This window comes from Vombatus ursinus, unplaced genomic scaffold, assembly GCF_900497805.2.
Source record: "Vombatus ursinus unplaced genomic scaffold, bare-nosed wombat genome assembly UNPS02014158.1, whole genome shotgun sequence".
Lineage (NCBI taxonomy): Eukaryota > Metazoa > Chordata > Mammalia > Diprotodontia > Vombatidae > Vombatus > Vombatus ursinus.
Window position 1 is genome coordinate 8072564 of NW_020953936.1, and position 18483 is coordinate 8091046.

At 36.0% G+C, this 18483-nt stretch overlaps 1 protein-coding gene across 3 annotated transcripts in view; it reads left to right on the forward strand.

The window, feature by feature from the left end:
- FOCAD (focadhesin) overlaps positions 1–18483 on the forward strand; it is a 351817-nt gene that overhangs the window by 201240 nt on the left and 132094 nt on the right. For all 3 annotated transcript variants that reach the window (XM_027859022.1, XM_027859023.1, XM_027859024.1), the window contains exons 16-18: positions 9264–9398; positions 16754–16804; positions 17784–17867. In XM_027859022.1, the coding sequence (XP_027714823.1) occupies positions 9264–9398; positions 16754–16804; positions 17784–17867 (270 nt within the window). The remainder of the gene's footprint in view (positions 1–9263; positions 9399–16753; positions 16805–17783; positions 17868–18483) is intronic.

Consider the following 18483-nt stretch of genomic DNA (forward strand, 5'->3'; position numbering starts at 1 on the left):
AAAATGGACTTAACTCAATAGGCATTCCTAAAAGCTTCATTTTTACAGTTTAAAATTGCTCTCTAAAGTGTTTTTGGAGCCATTGAAGTGACTGCTTAATTCAGCAATTACTTTTGATACACAGCATGCTGATTTTTCAATATAAAATGGCACTAAACTGTATTCCTCAATGGAATGGAATTCATAACAATCCCTTTATGGAATAGGTTCATAACAATCCCTTCAGCTCTTTTTAAAGCTTTGATGGATAGTATTGGATTCTTGTTGCTGGTGGAGATTCTGGTTGCCGGTGGAGATTCTGGTTGCCTTACTTTTAATTTCATGTCAGCTGAAAAAAAAAATAAACGTTATCAGCAGGTTGTTTTTTGGGGTAGTGATTTTGTGGCGTTTTTGCTAATTTTAATAGATTTCCAATCTTTGAAGTAGCCATTTAAAATTACCTATCATTTGGGAGCCATTGGAGTCTATAACCTATGACTGTAGCCATTTCCACATTGAAGGATATTTTCTACATATTTTTACCATTGTCACTTTGGTGCACATTACAAAAATATCTGATGAAAATTTCTAATGAATCCATGCAGAATGCTACACAATTGAAAAATAAACTCTCCTACATAGAGCTCTTTGCCGAAGCACTGTCAGATCATTTAAGTAGATTGATGTAATGTGCATTAGAAGACACTGCTCCCTGTACTAAGATGCCTTAGGAAATCTACATCTTTTTATGGGGGAGAGTGGAGGTGAACGGGGGACTGGAGGAGAGAGATTTTACACCTCTAACTGCTGGGTATTTGAGGATGGGTCCTTCTCTTTAATACATTCCTTCTTGTATTTTTGTCATTCTTCTTATTATAGATCCGTGTGCCTTCCATTCATGTTGGGACCAAAGAGCATAGGTTCATAGTTTTACGGTTAGAAGGGACCTGGGAGGTCATAGTAGCCCAGCCCTCTCATTAAAAAGATGAGTGGTCTTGCTCAAGTTCCTTTGAGGAGAAAGTGGCAAAACTGAGGTCTTCTTTCCTTTGTACCATGCTGCTTCCTAACATGTGGCACTTGCTAAAAATGCAAGGTGAGCCAAAAGTCTTCATGCACCCTTGCTTGTACATCAATACAGAAACTGTTCATATGGCACTGGTTTTCCCATTTTTGTGGGGGGAAAGGATTTAGTAGTTAAGGAATTAATAGAGACTTGAAAGGGACCTCAGAGATCATCAAAGCAACCTATAATAGACATGAACCCCCCACTTTTTTTGTCAATCTTTACCAATTTATTTTTTTAATAAAACAACAAAACAAAACTCCCTAGAACCAGTTCCACAAACTTGATGTGAAAGGCCTTCCCCAATTTCTCATCACCTCTAGAGTGTTCTTCCTTATATTGATTTCCTCATATCATCCTTCCTATGACTTTCTCCCTGTAGTTCAAGTTCTTTTTTCTGGGAAGAAGCAGAGTAAGTCTAATGCCTTTTCTGCATGACAACCTTTCAAACATTTCAACATTAAAATCATCCCTAAGTATTTATTGTGCTCTTGAACAGAATTAGTGTAGGAGTTCTTAATGATCATTATAACACCACCCCTTTCTGCTTTTCTAGGGCAAATCAACCAGGAAACTTCTCTTCGGTCTTATTTTCTAACCCTAGAATTCTTGAACCGTCTTCTTCACATAATTTTTAATTATACGGTGCAGAACTGAACATATTCTATGATATTAGCTTATCATCATTGCTTGTTGATTGGCAGTGTCTTATCAAGTCAAGTCACCAAGCATTTTTTAAGCACTTGCTGTATGCTAGGAATTGTGTTAAATGCTTGAGATGCAAACAAAAGTATCCCCTGCCCCAATTCCTGCTCTCAAGGAGCTCACATTTTAACAGTAGGAGACAGAATGAAAACAGTGACATAGACAGAGATAAAAGACGTAGACAGGATAACCTGGAGATAATTTTAGAGAAAAGGCACTAGCTTTAAGGGGGATTAGGAAAGGTGAGGAAGGGGAACATGCATTTACTGTTTAAAATGTGCTGTTTGTCATGGTGCTAGGCATTACAAATATAAAGGACCAGTAATTATTAGCAATGTATCTTGGAACTATGATTCTGTCTCCTTTCCTTATGCATATCACAAACCACCTGTAATTTAGTAGTTAAGTTTTCAAGAGTAGCCTCAGTATTAGAGAAGTTAATGAACTTTCTTACGTATGGATAGTAAATTTCAGAGAGAATTTGAACCAAGGTCTTTCTGATTCTAAATCTGTCACTCCACCTAGTACCACGTACTTATCAATATTTTGAAAATATGAATAGTTACTGTGTTTGGCAGTAGCATATCCTAGTATTATCTTTAAAATTTTAAAGTTACCATACTGCCTTGTTCATTTTTTGTCAATTTTCTATCCATCAGGAATCCCTGTTCTTTTTCTTCTGTACTTATATGTGACAAGTTCTACTCTTTGTTACATTTGTATAGTTTGCTTCTTCCCTAAGTATTCTACCTTACTCTTGTTGCCTTCCCTGAATTTAATTCTGCATATTTTTGACTACTTTTGCAGTTTGAGTTGAATTCATATCCTGGCTTTCTGGTTGCTAGTGTACCCATGTATTTAGCTGCAAACTCCATGAATATGCCTTCTCTTCCAAAGGATTAATTAACCTATAAAAACTATTTGAGCACAGTCTTCCAAATACTTCTTGTGTCTTTCTGTCCTCGTCATCGTTGTTGAGGTGTGCAGCCGTGTTTAACTCTTGATGACCCCATGGACCATACTGCCCATGGAATTTTCTTGGTCAAGATACTGGAATGGTTTGCTATTTCCTTCTCTAATAGATTAAGGCAAACAGAGGTTAAATGACTTGTGTCACACAGCTAGAAAATGTCTGAGTCTAGATTTGAACTCAAGGCTTCCTGACTCCAGGCCCAGTGCTCTATCCATTGAACCACCTGGCTGCCTCCTGCGTCCTTCCAGGTTGCCACTAATCCAACTTTTGAGTATTGATCCTTTACTCAGTTTTACAGGCATGTTATGACTGTGTGGTTTAGAGTTTATTTTCCTTTCTCTTTCAGTGAGCATATATTATGAGATAGAGTAAAAGAGAAACTTTGATAAACCTAAACCAGAAAAGTATTATATTGATTATTTCCTTGATTTAAATAATCTGTAACTATCATGACAAATCTGAATAAAACAGAGATAAAAATAAAAACACGATGATTACAAAAATCAGATACCCTTTCAAAAGACCAACATAGTTAGAGTACCTCTACACTTAATTATAATAACTTTTATTTTGAAACTTTTAAAAATTATTTCTTTTTTAATTTTTTAAATGTTAAATTTTTTTAATTATTTAATTTTTAGTTTTCAGCATTCACTTCCACAAGATTTTGAGTTCCATATTTTCTCCTCATCTCTTCCCTTCCCTCACCCTAAGACAGTGTGCATTCAAAATGCCCCTTCCCCTAATCTGCCCTCCCTCCAACCCCTCTTTATCTCCTTCCCCTTCTATTTTCCTGTAGGGCAGGATAGAGTTCTGTACCCCATTGCCTGTGTGTCTTATTTTCCTGTTGCATGTAGAATCAATTTTTAACATTTGTTTTTAAAACTTTGGGTTCCACATTCTCTCCCTTCCTCCCTCCCCACCCACCTTCATTCAGAAGGCAAGCAATTTGATATAGGTTATATATGTGTAGTCATGCAAAACACTTTCATAATTGTCATGTTGTGAAAGGCTTACTATATTTCTCTCCATCCTATCCTGGCCCGCATTTATTCTATTTTCTCCTTTGACCCTGTCCCTCCTCAAAAGCGTTTGCTTCTGATTTACCCCTCACCCAATCTGCCTTCCCTTCTATTGCCCCTACTCTTATTGACCCTTTCGCCCTACTTTCCTGTAAGGTAAGATAGATTTCTATACCTAATTAAGTGTGTATGTTATTCCCTCCTTAAGCCAAATCCAGTGAGAGTAAGGTTCACTCATTCCCTCTCACCTCCTCCCTCTTCCCTTCCATTGTAAAAGCTTTTTCTTGCTTCTTTTATGTGAGATGATTTTACCCCATTCTACCTTTCCCTTTCTCCTTCTCCCACTACATTCCTCTCTCACCCCTTAATTTTATTTTTTTAGCTATCATCGCTTCATATTCAGCTCTCTCTATGCCCTCTGTATATCTTTCTATACATATGTAGATAGATATAGATATAAATAAAATATCTATATCTATGTTTATATTCCATCCATCTACCCTAATAATGAGAAAGGTCTCATGAGTTACAAATATCATCTTTCTATGTAGGAATGTAAACAGTTCAACTTTAATAAATCCCTTACAATTTCTCTTTTCCTGTTTCTGTTGAGTCTTGTTTTTGAAAGTCAGTTTTTCTATTTAGCTCTGGCTTCTCAAGAATACATTAAATTCCTCTACATCATTGAATGTCAATTCCCTTCCCCCCCAACTGATCACACTCAGTTTTGCTGGGTAGGTGATTCTTGGTTTTAATCCTAGCTCCTTTGACATCTGTTATATCATATTCCAAGCACTCTGATCTCTTAATGTAGAAGTTGCTAAATCTTGTGTTATCCTGATTTTGTTTCCACAATACTTGGATTGTTTCTTTCTGACTGCTTGTAATATTTTATCCTTGATCTGGGAACTCTGGAATTTGGCTGTAAGAGTTTTTGTTTTGGGATCTCTTTCGGTGGATGCTTTCCATTTCTATTTTACCCTCTGGTTCTAGAATATCAGGGCAGTTTTTCATGATAATTTCCTGAAAGATGATGTCTAGGTTCTTTTTTTGATCATGGCTTTCAGCTAGTCCAATAATTTTTAAATTCTTTCTCCTGGATCTATTTTCCAGGTCAGTTGTTTTTCCAATGAAATATTTCACATTGTCTTCTATTTTTTCATTCTTTTGGTTTCATTTTATAATTTCTTGATTTCTCATAAAGTTGTTAGCTTCCATTTGCTCCATTCTAATTTTTTTGGGGGGAGGGGCTAGGCAGTGGGGTTAAGTGACTTGCCCAGGGTCACATAGCTAGTAAGTGTTATGTGTCTGAGGCTGGATTTGAACTCAGGTCCTCCTAAATCCAGGCCCAGCCTTTACCTCTGTGGCCCACACTGAATTGTTGCACTCCTCTCCCAGCCCGGCACACCAGGCCTTTCCCATCAACCATCCAGGCTGTCTGGGGCTGGAAATTTGTTTCACTCTGTCTTTTTGTGGGTCCTGCTGCTCTGGAATTTGTTTAGAGTCATTTTTTTTTTATAGGCATTTGTTGGAGTTTGGGGGAGAGTTCAAGTAAGTCACCACTTTTACTCTGCCATCTTGGCTCTGCCTCCATGGCTCCGCCTCCCCCTACTTTAAAACTTTGATAGATCAAGTCATACCCCATTTATGATGTAGTTTGTAACCCATCCACATCTTTTTCTTTTTTCTTCCTTTCTTTTTAAAATCTCAGTGATATCTTTTTCTCTTATTTTAATTTCTAAAGATAACTCTCTTCCTTCCTCTACCCAATGATCTATCCCTTGTAAAATTGTAAGGGAAAGAAGGAAGAAGGCAGTTCAGTAAAGCCAATCAGCACACTGTGTCTGAGAGTATCTACACTATTCTGCATCCATGGGTCCTCCTCCCCTTCTGACAAAGAGAGGAGGGAGGTATATTTTCTTAGTTCTTTTCTCCAGGGCCAGGCTTAGTTATTACACTTAACACAGCATTTAGTTTCCTTTCATTGTTCTTCCCATTTGCAGTCATTGTGTATCTTGTTTTCCTTGTTCTGTTTACTTCACTCTGCATGAGTTCATGTAAGACTTCCCACGTATCATTTAGTTGTTTCCTATGGTGCAGTAATATTCCATTACATTCATGTACCACAGTTTTAGTCATTCTTCAGTGAATAGAAATTATGCAATATTCAGGGTGCATGTCTGACTAGCAAACTTTCCTCCTACTTCTCTTTAAGAAATGCCAAAGTCAAATGGTTACTTCTCTCCAAAGCCCCCACACTTCTAATCCTTGGTCATATTAAAGTCTTGGATTGTCTCCACTTTTTAAAGCAGGTATCCATCTTTTAAAGCAGGGTTTCTTAACCTTTTTGTGTGTGACTAGACCCCATTGGCAATATGGTGAAATCTATGGACCTCCTACTCAGAATATTTTTAAATTCATAAAATAAAATGGGATTGCAATGACAACCAGATATATTTGAAGCAAACATGTAATTTTTCCCATCCATATTCAGAGAATGCCTGAAATCCAAGGGTTCCTGGACCCTAACATGTATCTTCTCAGATAGAGAGAGCTGAAAACTGAAGATTTCTTATCATGCCTCTACTGTAGGCTTGTGATCTCTTTCCAGAACTCTTTTGTCTGTTTTCTTATTCTATTTAGTAGTCTGTGCTATGTTCCCATTACAATTTTCTTTCAAAATGTTTCTCCCACTCTCTTGTTCTTCAAATCAGTGTTCCTTACCATGCTTCTTTTTGTGGGTTCCTGGATTTCCTCACACGAGTATTTATCTTCTTAAGAGGAAGAGTAGAAATTCAGCTGCTGAGGAGGAAGGACATCTCAGGCATAGGGGAACAGTTTGACCAGAGGCATAGAAATAGGAGAGCCCAGTGTGCTTTTGATGGGGAGAGACTGTGGCAGTTTGGCCAGAGAAAAGTAGGATGAAATCAGGCTAGAAAGGTATCGGGCACTTAAGGCTCTTAATTGTGAAAGAAATTTCATTTGATATCAGAAAAAGGGCAAATAAGTTTTCTCCCCATTAAAAGAATCAACTTTCCCTTGTCAAATCTTTCAGTAAAGCTTTTACTTTGTTTGAAGAAGTATTGGGGAAAAAAAATTAAGCTGTTCTCATGAATTTCTAGAAATAGCTTTAATTGTCAATGAGGAAAAAGATAGCTATCTGTTCCTCTTCAAAGGAACAAAGCCATACTCGGAACACAAGAATTACTGGCAAAAACATTGTTTATTTTGGGAATCATATTTTTCCTCCATTGGTTGAGGCAGACAGTCTCTTTAGCAAGCTTGTCACTTTAAACTGCTTTTTGTTGTATATTTGTAGCAATCTGATTTATTTTAGAGGAGGCTGCTTTTCTTGTAAAACTAATTTGGCATCTGGTGAGAGAAATCACAAGAGGGGAAAAAAAATCATCCATCCTATAAAAAACTCTCAGTGTGAGCATTCAGATTAATTGTAAGCTTGTGTCAGTCAAAATAGATATGACCCTGTGTATATTTCGAGGGAATTTTTAACTTTTTTTTGGCTTTACACAATATGAGAAAACCAGTATTTAACAATACCCAGAATAATCACATTAGCTCTCCTTATATATACTTACATACTCAGTTCTCTATTTTTAGATGATAATTGTATTGAAAAAAAAACTCCAAATAATTCATAGAAACATTAGGAGACTTGTATGAACTGATGCAGGTCAAAGAAAGCAATACCACGAAAAAAAAACCATGCACAGTGGCTACATTAATGTAAACGAAAATAATACTGATGATCAGTTGAACTCAGATTGAAGGTAGTGACCAATTTTGTTTCCAAAAGACTAATGATGAAACATTCCTCCTTCCTCTTGGTAGAGATGTGGAGAACTATTGGTGTAGACTACTGTACATATTGTTAGTTTGTTCTTTTGATTGGTTTTGCTTAACTATTTTCCTTTGTTGTTGTTGTTGTTTTTGATTGGTTTTGTTTAACTATTTTCCTTTGGGATGGCAGTAAGATGGGCTATTGGGAAATATCGTGGATGTAAGGGGAAAAAAAACCCCAAAACAATAAACAAACCAATAGGCATCAATAAAACAACAATAGACAACCTTGGTAGCTAAATAGGATTTGTGAATTTATGTGTAATCATCATTATCTGTTCTATATGGAATGTTTGTTTTATTTGGGCCGTGTGAAGTTCTGAATTTTAAAAATTAATTAGAAATAAACTAAATAATACCTAAAGTAGAGCCCTCAGACCATAAGGATAAATGAGTAGCTCTCATTTGTAAATCCCAGTCACTTATAGTCTTTAAAATACAAATTCTTCTCTTATTGTAGCTCCTTGAAGATGTTTTTGGGTGCATCTTTCAGCTTTTTTTATATTGTCTGAACACTCTCCTGCTGATTAGACTAGCTCCAGTGTTATCATTATTTCAGTACCCCAGGTGTAAGCGTCTCAGTAAAAATTGCTTTTTCAGTTCCCTCTTGTGTCTGGATGGGGTCTCCTCTATGCCTCAACCTCAAGGCTGTCTTTAGACCAGTGATTGGCAGATCAGCCTCTATTTCCCCGTTATCCCCCTTCTCCTCCCCAATCTGTATTGTGGGTTATCTTCTTTTCTACTGTTAGGGTGTCAACCACATAGTGATAAATTTGGCCTGTGGTACTCAAGGTAAGACCCTTAATCAGTCAGTCAAGAAGCTGTATTTGAGTCAACAATTTATATTAAATACTTAATATCTAGGCACTATACTAAGTGTTGGTTATTCAAAGAAAAAAAATTAAATCATCTAGGCACTATACTAAGCATTGGTTATTCAAAGAAAAAAAATGAAATTGTCCTTGTCTTCAAAGAATGTGCATTTTGTAGCTGAGTAGTTATGTAGTAGCTGAGGGGATTCACTGTTATGGATATTATAGTGAGGAAGCTGAAACTATGATGTCAAACTTGGAGATCTCCCAGGTTAATGGATTACAGTCTGCTTGTTAGATTCCTGATAAAAGGGCATTCAAAAGCAGTTTTGAAATGTCAACATACTTTGAAAGAGAGATCTATTCATAATACAAATGTCAAGTCAAGGAGTGGCACCTTAAGAGAACAGAAAAAAAAAAAGAAGGAAGTAGGAAAAAAATTACTTTAGGGATGAGGCAGCATCATTTCCCTCCACTTTTGTCCTAAAGAATAGTTTTGGGTTTATATGGAGATAATGTGCAGTTAATGGGGGGGGGGGCAGAGACAGACAGACGTAGAAAGGCACAGATTCTCTTGGTCCAACAGTGACCAGCATAGTAACAAACCTTCCCCACCCCCACCCCCCAAGTCTGTGTTGAACTGTTCTTAGTTTCTATTGGCTTAATTTATATTTAGGTTTTTGTTAATTTTGTAAAAAAAAAAAAATGTTTTTAGCTGAAGCTAAATTTTGCATCCACCTTTGGAAGTCTTGACCTTTTCCTTTATCTTTTCAGAAAAGTCTTCAACTACATGGTTTTCTTGTTGAGTTGAGATTACTCTTGTTAATGAGTCTCTATTTCCCCCTTTCCAGGTAGTTTGCATTCGTTCCACATGGACTGCCCTCTCTCCAAAGCTGGGTTGTGACACACGGCCTCTTATATTAAAGACGCTAAGTGAGCTGTTTGCTCTCGTTCCATCATTGACAGTGAACACAGCTGAATATGAGGTATGTATTTGGGACCCACAGCGTCCTTCCTTTTTTTGTGGGGATAGTTGTGTGTATAGTCGCAACTTTTGATACAATCACTTTTTTCTCCCTTCTTCAACAAATAGCATTTTGAGAACAAAGGTTTGCCCCCCACACAGTCTGAAATATATGATACTTTTTTATCTGTATTCACCTAGTATCTTGACCCCATGTAAAGGAAAATTGGCATCTTAGTCATCAATGCAACAAAACCAATCTTTTTATAATTATGTTAGAAAAAAGAAGCCCCAAATAGTACATAAAATTTTTGCTAATAACTTTAATTCATCTTGTAAGAGTTTCAATTCTAAAAAATAAGTCCTAAAGTCCTCATGTCAAGCAGGGTTGGTTTGCCTAATATTTCAGGGCCCACGTGTCTGTGTATTTTTTCTTTATTGCCATATATACTTGGTTGGTAACATTTATTTTACTAGAGAGGGGGGGAATTTAGGTAATTACTTAATTCTTTTGATGTAGGAAACTGAAATATGTGGTAAGAGATAGAAGGTACCTTTCTATACAATTCGTCTACTGCTAGTTGACATTTTATTAAAATTATATAGCTGAATGAGGATAAAGTAGTAATAGAAATAACATTTATGGGACACGTTAAGGTTTGTAAAATGTTTTGTGTATATTATCACATTTGAACTTCTTAATAACCCTATGGGATGGTATCTATTATTATTATCATCATCCCTGTTTTACAGATGAAGGAATTGAGGCTCAGAGATCTTATGTTTTGCCCATGGTTACAAAACTAGTAAATGTCAAAGATTGAATGTGAACCCATTTCTTCCTGATTGTAAGCCAGCATATTTCATTCTGTGCTGTGCTGCAAAAAGCCTGTGTATGTGTCTGTTTCTACATACCATCTTCTTCTTTCTCTTTTCACCTAATCTCCTTTTTTTTCTTTTAGCTGAAAGAACAAAATTTTATTTCACTGTCTTAAAGAATGAAACTTTTTGTTTGTTTTCTTGGTATTTAATACATTGTTGCTGTCTGTCATCTCTGCCCATTAGGGTTCTCTGTATTGCATCTCAAATATTAGAGATAATAATGATGATTAGATAACTTAAAAGAGAAGATTTGTTTCTAAGTTCAGATTCTGTGTAGAATATAGTACATGAAGATACATTTGTTAACTGACTCTCTTAGTATGGTAGTTTGCATCTATTTAAAATCAGGAGCCAGAATTATATGTATTAGAGATAAATTTGAGAAGTTTTCAGTCAGAACAGGGATTAATCTAGGATGTTCATTATTATCACTATTATTTTAGATACAGTGTTAGAAATTCTGAGTATAACAATAAGACAAGAAAAAGAAATTGAAAAAATAAGCATGAACAAAGAATTAATTGATATAGTTAATAAGTAGCAAGATATAATATATTAAAAATAAAACCAGTCAGGAAGAAATAGAAAGAAATTCCTTTCAAGATAGCCACAGGTTGTATAAAATATTTGGGACTCAACTTACCAAGAGGCATAGAGGCAGCTAGGTGGCTTAGTGGATAGAATGCTGAACTTGGAATTAAGAAGACCTGAATTTGAATCTTGCCTCCAACACTGTTTTACTTTATCAGCCTCAAATTTCCTCATCTGTGAAATGGGAATAATATAACATATACTTCATTGGGTTGTTTTTAGGTTCAAAGGAGATAACCTGTGTAAAGTGCTTTGCAAACCTTGAAGTAGTCTATGTAAATTCTAACTATATGAATATAACTATAAAACACTTTTCACAGAAATAAAGATGGATATAAATAAGTGGAAAAACATGATTTCCTCCAAGTTCGGTTGAGCTAATTAATTAAAATAACAATACTATCTAAATTTATGTATTCAGTACCATATTGATCAAGGTATCAAATGATTTCTTTATAAAGCTTAGGGAAAAAAAAATAACCACATAAATCTAGAGGAATAAAAGGCCAAGAAGGTCAAGGGAAATAATGGAAAAAAGTGAGAAAGAAAGGGGTCTATAGTAACAGCAAATTGCCAACTATACTACCAAGTAGTAGTCATCAAAACTATTTGGTACTGATTAAAAAGTAGAAGCCAAACAGTGGAATGGATGAAAGAGATAACACAGCAGACAGAAATAAACATAGTATTGGTGTAGTGTTTGTTAAATCCAAAGATGCTAACTATTAGAATAAGGGCCCCTGCTTGGAAAGCTGAAAAGTAGTCTCGCAACCATTGAGGTGTAGACTAACATTTCAACCAGGATGAGCTCCGAATGGTACATGGCCCAGACATAAAAGGTTATATCATAAACAAATTGGAGGAGCAAAGATGACATTACCTTTTGTGTCTGTGGATGGGAGAAAAGATCACGAGTAAACAATGAGTAGAGAGGGTCACAGAAGATAAAGTTGACAATTTTGATTACATAGCAGTTTCTGCACAAACAAAACCAGAGCATCTAAAATTAGAAGGGAAACTGTTACCTAGGGGCAAAAAACTTTGCATCAGGTTTCTCTGATAAAGTCTCATTTCCAAGATGTGTAAGGAACTGATTCAAATTTATGAGAACATGAACAATTCCCCAGTAGATTAATAATCTAAGGGTATGGACAGGAAGTTTTTAAAGAAGGTGTCCAGGTTGTAAACATCTGCATGAAAAAAACAACTCCAAACCACTTATAATGAGAGAAATGCAAATTTATAGCAACTCTGAAGTTCCTCCTAACACTCTTTGGCAAAAGTGACTGCAAAGGGAAATGACAAAAGTAGTAGGAGCTGTGGAAAAAACAGTTACATTTGTGCACTGTTGGTGGAGGTGTGAATTAATTTTTCCAGTTCTTTTGGCAACCCTTTATAACTATGTCTACCAAGCGAGGCCAATGGCTGGGAGCAGGGCTGAAGTTCATGTTAACTTGGGAAGTCCTTACCGTTCAACTGATGTGTATTAAACACTTGCAGTGCCTAGGGTAGATGCAGTCTCTGCCATTAAGGAGTTAGTTCACCTTCTAGTGGGAAGTGAGGGAACATGTATTACATTTTAAATTAAATGTTTATTAAATGCTTACTGTGTGCCAGATTCTGAGTTAAGCACTTTATATAAATATCTCATTTGAACCCTGGGGAGTGGGTGCTATTATGATCCCCATTTTACAGTTGAGGAAACTGAGGCAGATGTTAAATGACTTGCCCAAGGTCATTCATACAACTAGTATATATTTGAGGTTGGATTTGAACTCAGACCTTTCTGACACCAGTTCCCATGTTCTTTTCACTGAACCACCTTAACCTCCTCATCTTCACCTCCTGGTTTCCCTTAAGTCCCAACTAAAACTCCATCTTCTAGAGGAAGATTCTTTTTATTATTTCCTTTTTATCCTGTAAATTCCTTGTTCGTACATATCTGCTTATTGTCTTCCCCATTAGATTGTGAGTTCCTTGAGGACAAGGACTGCCTTTTCCATTTTTTTTATCCCTACCACTTAACACAGTGCCTGGTACATAATAGATGCTTAATAAATGTTTATTGCTTGACAGATAAATGTGCCTATCTTTTGACCAGCAATGCCACTGCTAAGACTATACCCCAAAGATATCAAAGAAAGAGAAAAAAAACAAGCCCACATAACCAAAAATATTTCTAGCACTCTTTTTATAGTGGTAAAAAATTAGAAACTATGGGAATGTCCATTGTGGATTGACTGAACGTATTATGATCTATGAATATAATAGATTATTATTATTGTGCCATAACAACTGATGAAAGGAATGATTTCAGAGAAACCTGGAGAGACTTAGATGTACAGAACCTGGAGAATAATCCTTTCCTTATGCCCTATAATATAATATGTTCTATAATATAATCTAAGGAAATGCTTGTTCGATTCATTTGGTGTTTATTAAGTTCAGGATATTAAAAAGGAAAGAAAAAAAGAAATAAAAAAGGATTTCTAATAGTTATATTTATGTTCCAAGTGAACATAAAGGGTGCTGTGAATTTCTTATCGTGCCCATATTTTTGACTTGATGGCTTAACTTAATACCAGTCGAAAAAACAATTTCCATTCCTATAGCACTTTAAGGTTTCTAATTTGATGTTCATAGGACCCTGTAAAGTAGGTTTTATTATTATCTTCTTTTTAATGTTTAATGTAGGCTCAGCCTAATTGACTTGCCCAGGGTGACACTGCTAGTATTTTAAATGGAATTCAGACGGAGGTCTTCTATGGCCCTCATCTAGGTCTTTAATGCCAAATTATATCAATTTGGGAATGAAGTTCTCCCATTCTGATTTTGCATTGGTGCCATTCTTAGAATATTAGAGCGGGAGAGCTCCTAATGAATCATGCAAAGCTCAACCGTGTAGGGTGGCAGACTAGAGCTATGAACTTGTCAGTATAGGAACTCGCTGGTGAGGAAATTGCCTTTCCCAGTGCTGGGTGCACCTTATTTGCCCCTTAGGGAGTTGCTTAGAACACTGAATGGTTAAATGACCTTTTGGGGACCCCACAGTCAATATGTGTGACAGGAAGAACTGTACACATTACACCAAGTTCCCTCTTGTTTGAGAAAGCCACCTTTCATTTAAAAGGCTACTCAGGCCCTGAGCAGTTCAATGTCTTGCCCAAAGCCATGCCTTGCCCTTTCATACCTAGTTGCCTCATCTGCCTCCTGTACCATTCAGTTCAGATCCCCTATTCTGTAAGTTGTCGGCCTGTCATTGTAGAATTGCAGAGAAAAAATGCACTTTGTGCCTCTCTGATGCACTTACCATGTAATAATGTGCGTTGCGTTTATCTGTGTTTTTGTCTGGTCCGCCTACTGGATTCCATCAGAGGGGATTCTGATTTATCTAAATCTTATATCTTCCCCAGTGCCTTGCTCAGTGTTTTGCACAGTAACTACTTAACAGATGTTTGTTAAATTATTGTTGAATTGAAGGAAATCATACTTAAAAAAAAAAAAAGAGGAAGAGGCAGACTGTTTGCTTTCCTTCTCTGAAGCTGAAAATTGCATCTTTACATTTTTAGTTGATCAGTTTTAATGAGACATATATAAAGTGGCTTCAGGCATTCATTGTTTCTAATGTGTATTCCTTCAACATTGTGAATTTTCTTGTGGAGTAAATTTTATCAGTGCTTTGTGACTTATCTATTTTCAGGCTATTGATTGTAATCCATGTAAAAGTTAAGGAACCTGATTTGGCCCGAGGAAAGTTGTTGTTGAAATAGTCTCTCCCATTCCTTTGCTTGGGTACCATGTTGGCTTGCTTTGAATTTTTTCTCTTTTTCCTTGTAAGTTGTTTCTCCACTCTCTTTCCTAAATTTACCCTATCATTTGATGGGGAGAATAATACCTACCTTTCCTACTCGACAAAGTAGTAATGAGACTCAGATGAGCTTATTTTTACAAAAGCATTTTGAAAACTACAAAACATTATAAAGGCATATGGCAGTCTTAATATTTGAAGAAGTTGAAGTGTGAGCCTGAGTTTTCTCAATTCTCAAATGAGGAGATTGTACTAGATGGCTTCTGAGTTTGTAAATATATTAGAAAGATAGTAATTTCCTTCTTTAAATCTATGATTCCTAAGATCTTTGAGTTTTTTTTATGATTTTTGACTCCTATTGAGATTATTTTATCAGTTATAAAATAAATTTGATGACTTGATTTAGATTTACTATTAAGCCATTGTTCTTGTAATCAATTGGTATCTTAAACTCTTTCAATTTCATTCATTCGTTCTTTTGGCATTGATTTGCTATGTATTGTGTGCCAAGTGCAAGATACTCTACTAGATGCTGTGGGGGATGCAGAAATATGCAGGCTGCTCTCAAGGAGCTTAGAATCTTGTTTATATTTTTATTTTTTGTTCAGATATTTCGTTTTATTGGCATAGGCAACTCCTAGTGCATAACTTCCCTTTGTGAATGTGGTAGCAAATCTGTAACTTAAAACTTTGAGAATTATCTAGATCACTAAGAAGTCTGAGTTATTTGCCCAGGGTCACACAGTTAATGTCTGCCAGAGGCAGGTCTTTTTGTCTTCCGACTTCACTCTCTATCCTCTACATTATGCTTCTTCTCTTAATCTGTTGGCAAGTCGGAGAAATAAAATGGACATACAATGTATATTCAGGTATGTTGTAACGCAAGGCTGATTATGTCTGGTACCATGAGAGGGAGTATTGGCACAATATTCAGAGCGGGGTGAGATCACAGATGATATGGGGATCAAATAAGGCTTCATGGAGGAAGCTGAACTTGGACCTTGGTGGGAAGTTCTCCTTACACATTGAAAAAAAATGCTTCTAAATTTGGTAAGTTTTTGATGTCACTGCATTTGTTTTCCACATGGTAGATCTATCAGTCAGAAAAGTATTTATTAACCACCTAGGCCAGGCACTATGCTAGGGTCTGAAGATAAAAATACACAAAAATGAAACATTTCCTACCCATCGTCAGCTTACATTCTAATCGTAGATTGGACTTGTTTGAGATTTTCTGTTTATGACAAGCTGATGACATCATTCCAACTGTTCATTTCAACACATTTAATATACTTATAAATGCCTACTACATACTGAGTGATTTAAAGGATGTCACTGTCTCCAAGGAGTTTACAACCTAATCAAGACAATGAAACATCCAGAGATAAACAGAATGCAAATTAGAAAATGATCAGTGCATGAAAGGAACACAAACTGGCATGAGATCAGATATGCTAGACTTCTTGGAAGAAGTGGAGTTTGATCTGAGTTTTTAGAATGGGTAGAATATGAAACTGCAGAGATTGGAGGGAGGAGATTCTAGCCATAGGGAATGACACTCTAGAAATACAAACTGAGATTTATTCCCACTTTACAATAATTGAACTTTTGTAACTTTGCCTATGTTTGTATTCACTAAGCCTGGAAGGTCTGGATTTAAGTCTGTCCTTTGATACGTTCTGTTTTGGACAAGTCAATAAACTCCTCAGTGGAAATAGCAGATCTGTAACAGTGAAAGAAATTTCCACACTGCGAGTTTTCTCGACAGATCTAATTACCTATCCTTTCAGACTCAGTCCTGTGTTGGTTGATTTCATGGAACTTTTTCTTTTTAAAAATTTTTTGTCATTGGTGGGAGGTGACTCACCAGGTAAGAGGTGATAGAGAGTTATATTTGGATATGAAAGTGATTTAAAAACAAAAGAGATAAATACAATTTTACAAAGAAGATAAATTGGTCCAGAAACATTCATTCACCCCAACTATATGTCTGTGTTGGTGTGTACATCTTGTGTGTACACATGCATAAACAAACGCATATTTTTAGTTAGTGATCTGTATGTTGACTGTATGTCCCCTTTTTGCTGATTTTGCAGAATTTTAAAGTTCAAGTTCTCAGCTTCCTCTGGAATCATTCTCAAAGCAAGGTAATGTTAGCAGTACCAGTGAAAGCATAATAAAAATGGGGAAATGTTAGAAAATGATGCTAAGGTTTTTTAAAAATTCTTTCAAATTGTTTATTTCAGGGGAAATGGGAGGTGGGCAGAAAGATATGTGGATACAAATACATAATTTTACTTTTGTAATTTCTCCCCAATTTTTGGATTTTGCAATATTTTTAAACTTCATAATACTATACAATCATCTGAGTGTATATATGTGTGTTTATATATATATATGTATACATACATATATACACATATGCACCTATACATATATGTGTATATGTACATCCTAGTGCCATATTCTTCCCCTTCAAAAGTGTATTTACTTTTTAGCAAATTTTTCATGTTTGAAGACTGAATAATATTGCTGTCTTCCATTTCTATAAAGTCCCTTTATTTCTTTTGAAGAACTGAAAGTACTTTTATGTACATTATTTTATTTTATTTTTTATAATCTTGTGATTTAGTAAAGACATAGTTACTATTTTTATTTTACCAGTGGGAAAATTGAGGCATAATGGGTTCCTGAGATGTTAATGGTGAAACCATGATTTGGACTCTGGATGCCTGATTAATTCTCCTAACTAGTTCTTTTCCCTTGAAATGCAGTTGCCTCTAATTTGGAGCCTTTTGCAAAGGAGGTGAATCAATACTCTCCCAAGGAGTATAAAAGTAATAAAACTTTCTTTCTGTCCTTCCTGAGGTCCTTTCACTTTGACACATATAACATCGTAATTAGAAATTCCTTGACCCTTCTTCTGAGATCAAAAAGATATGTCTTTGATCTGGAAAGCCAAAAACACCATTTGTGATGACACAAGATTATAGAAATTAGGGGAGGTTCCATCATTCATTTCTTTGCTAGGGGAGAATGTGGGTTGATTTCCTTTAAATTATACTTTATTTTCTAAACTGTCCATCAGTCTTTCTTGATTTATACGTGTTTTCCTCTCCTTCCTAGGACTCTACTGTGGCAACTGCGGCGTACAAATCCCTGTCAGCATTTGGTTCAGATGAACACACCATTCTTCATCTCCCTGAAGAGGTAGGTGTTTCTGCTTGTTCATTTATGTTTCTTTGTTGCTGAATTTTTGACTGGTATTTGTGTTCTATTTAGAGATTATCCTTCTGATGTATTTATAACTCCAGGTTTGTTATCCATAATAATAATAATGAAAATGATTTCCATCACACTTTAGATTTACAAAAGCTCTTTTCCTTATTAAAGTCCTCGATGCCAGGTTATCATTTTCATCCCCATTTTACAGATATTAAGAAAGAGTCTCAGAGACAAGCAAATCACTTGCTAAAAAGTGGTAAAGATGGAATGTAACTCAGGAGTCCTTACAACAGGTCCAGTGGTCATTCCATTATGGCATCCGTTAAAGATCCAATCCAGTGAACAATCCAGTAAGCATTTATTAAGTGCTCACTATATACCAGGCACTGTGCTGAGTACTAGGGATACAATTAATAAAAAGAAAGATAGTCCCTGTCCTCAAGGAGCTTACAGTCTAAAGGGGGAGACAGCAGAGGGGAGATGAGGCCGAGGATGGTAGAGTCAATCAAGGGTTGAGTTTGCATAATGGTGGGGAGTTTAGAAGTGATGAGCTTATCCTGAGAGTGGCATCTTATTCTGTGGAGTTGAAACCAGGCAGGGC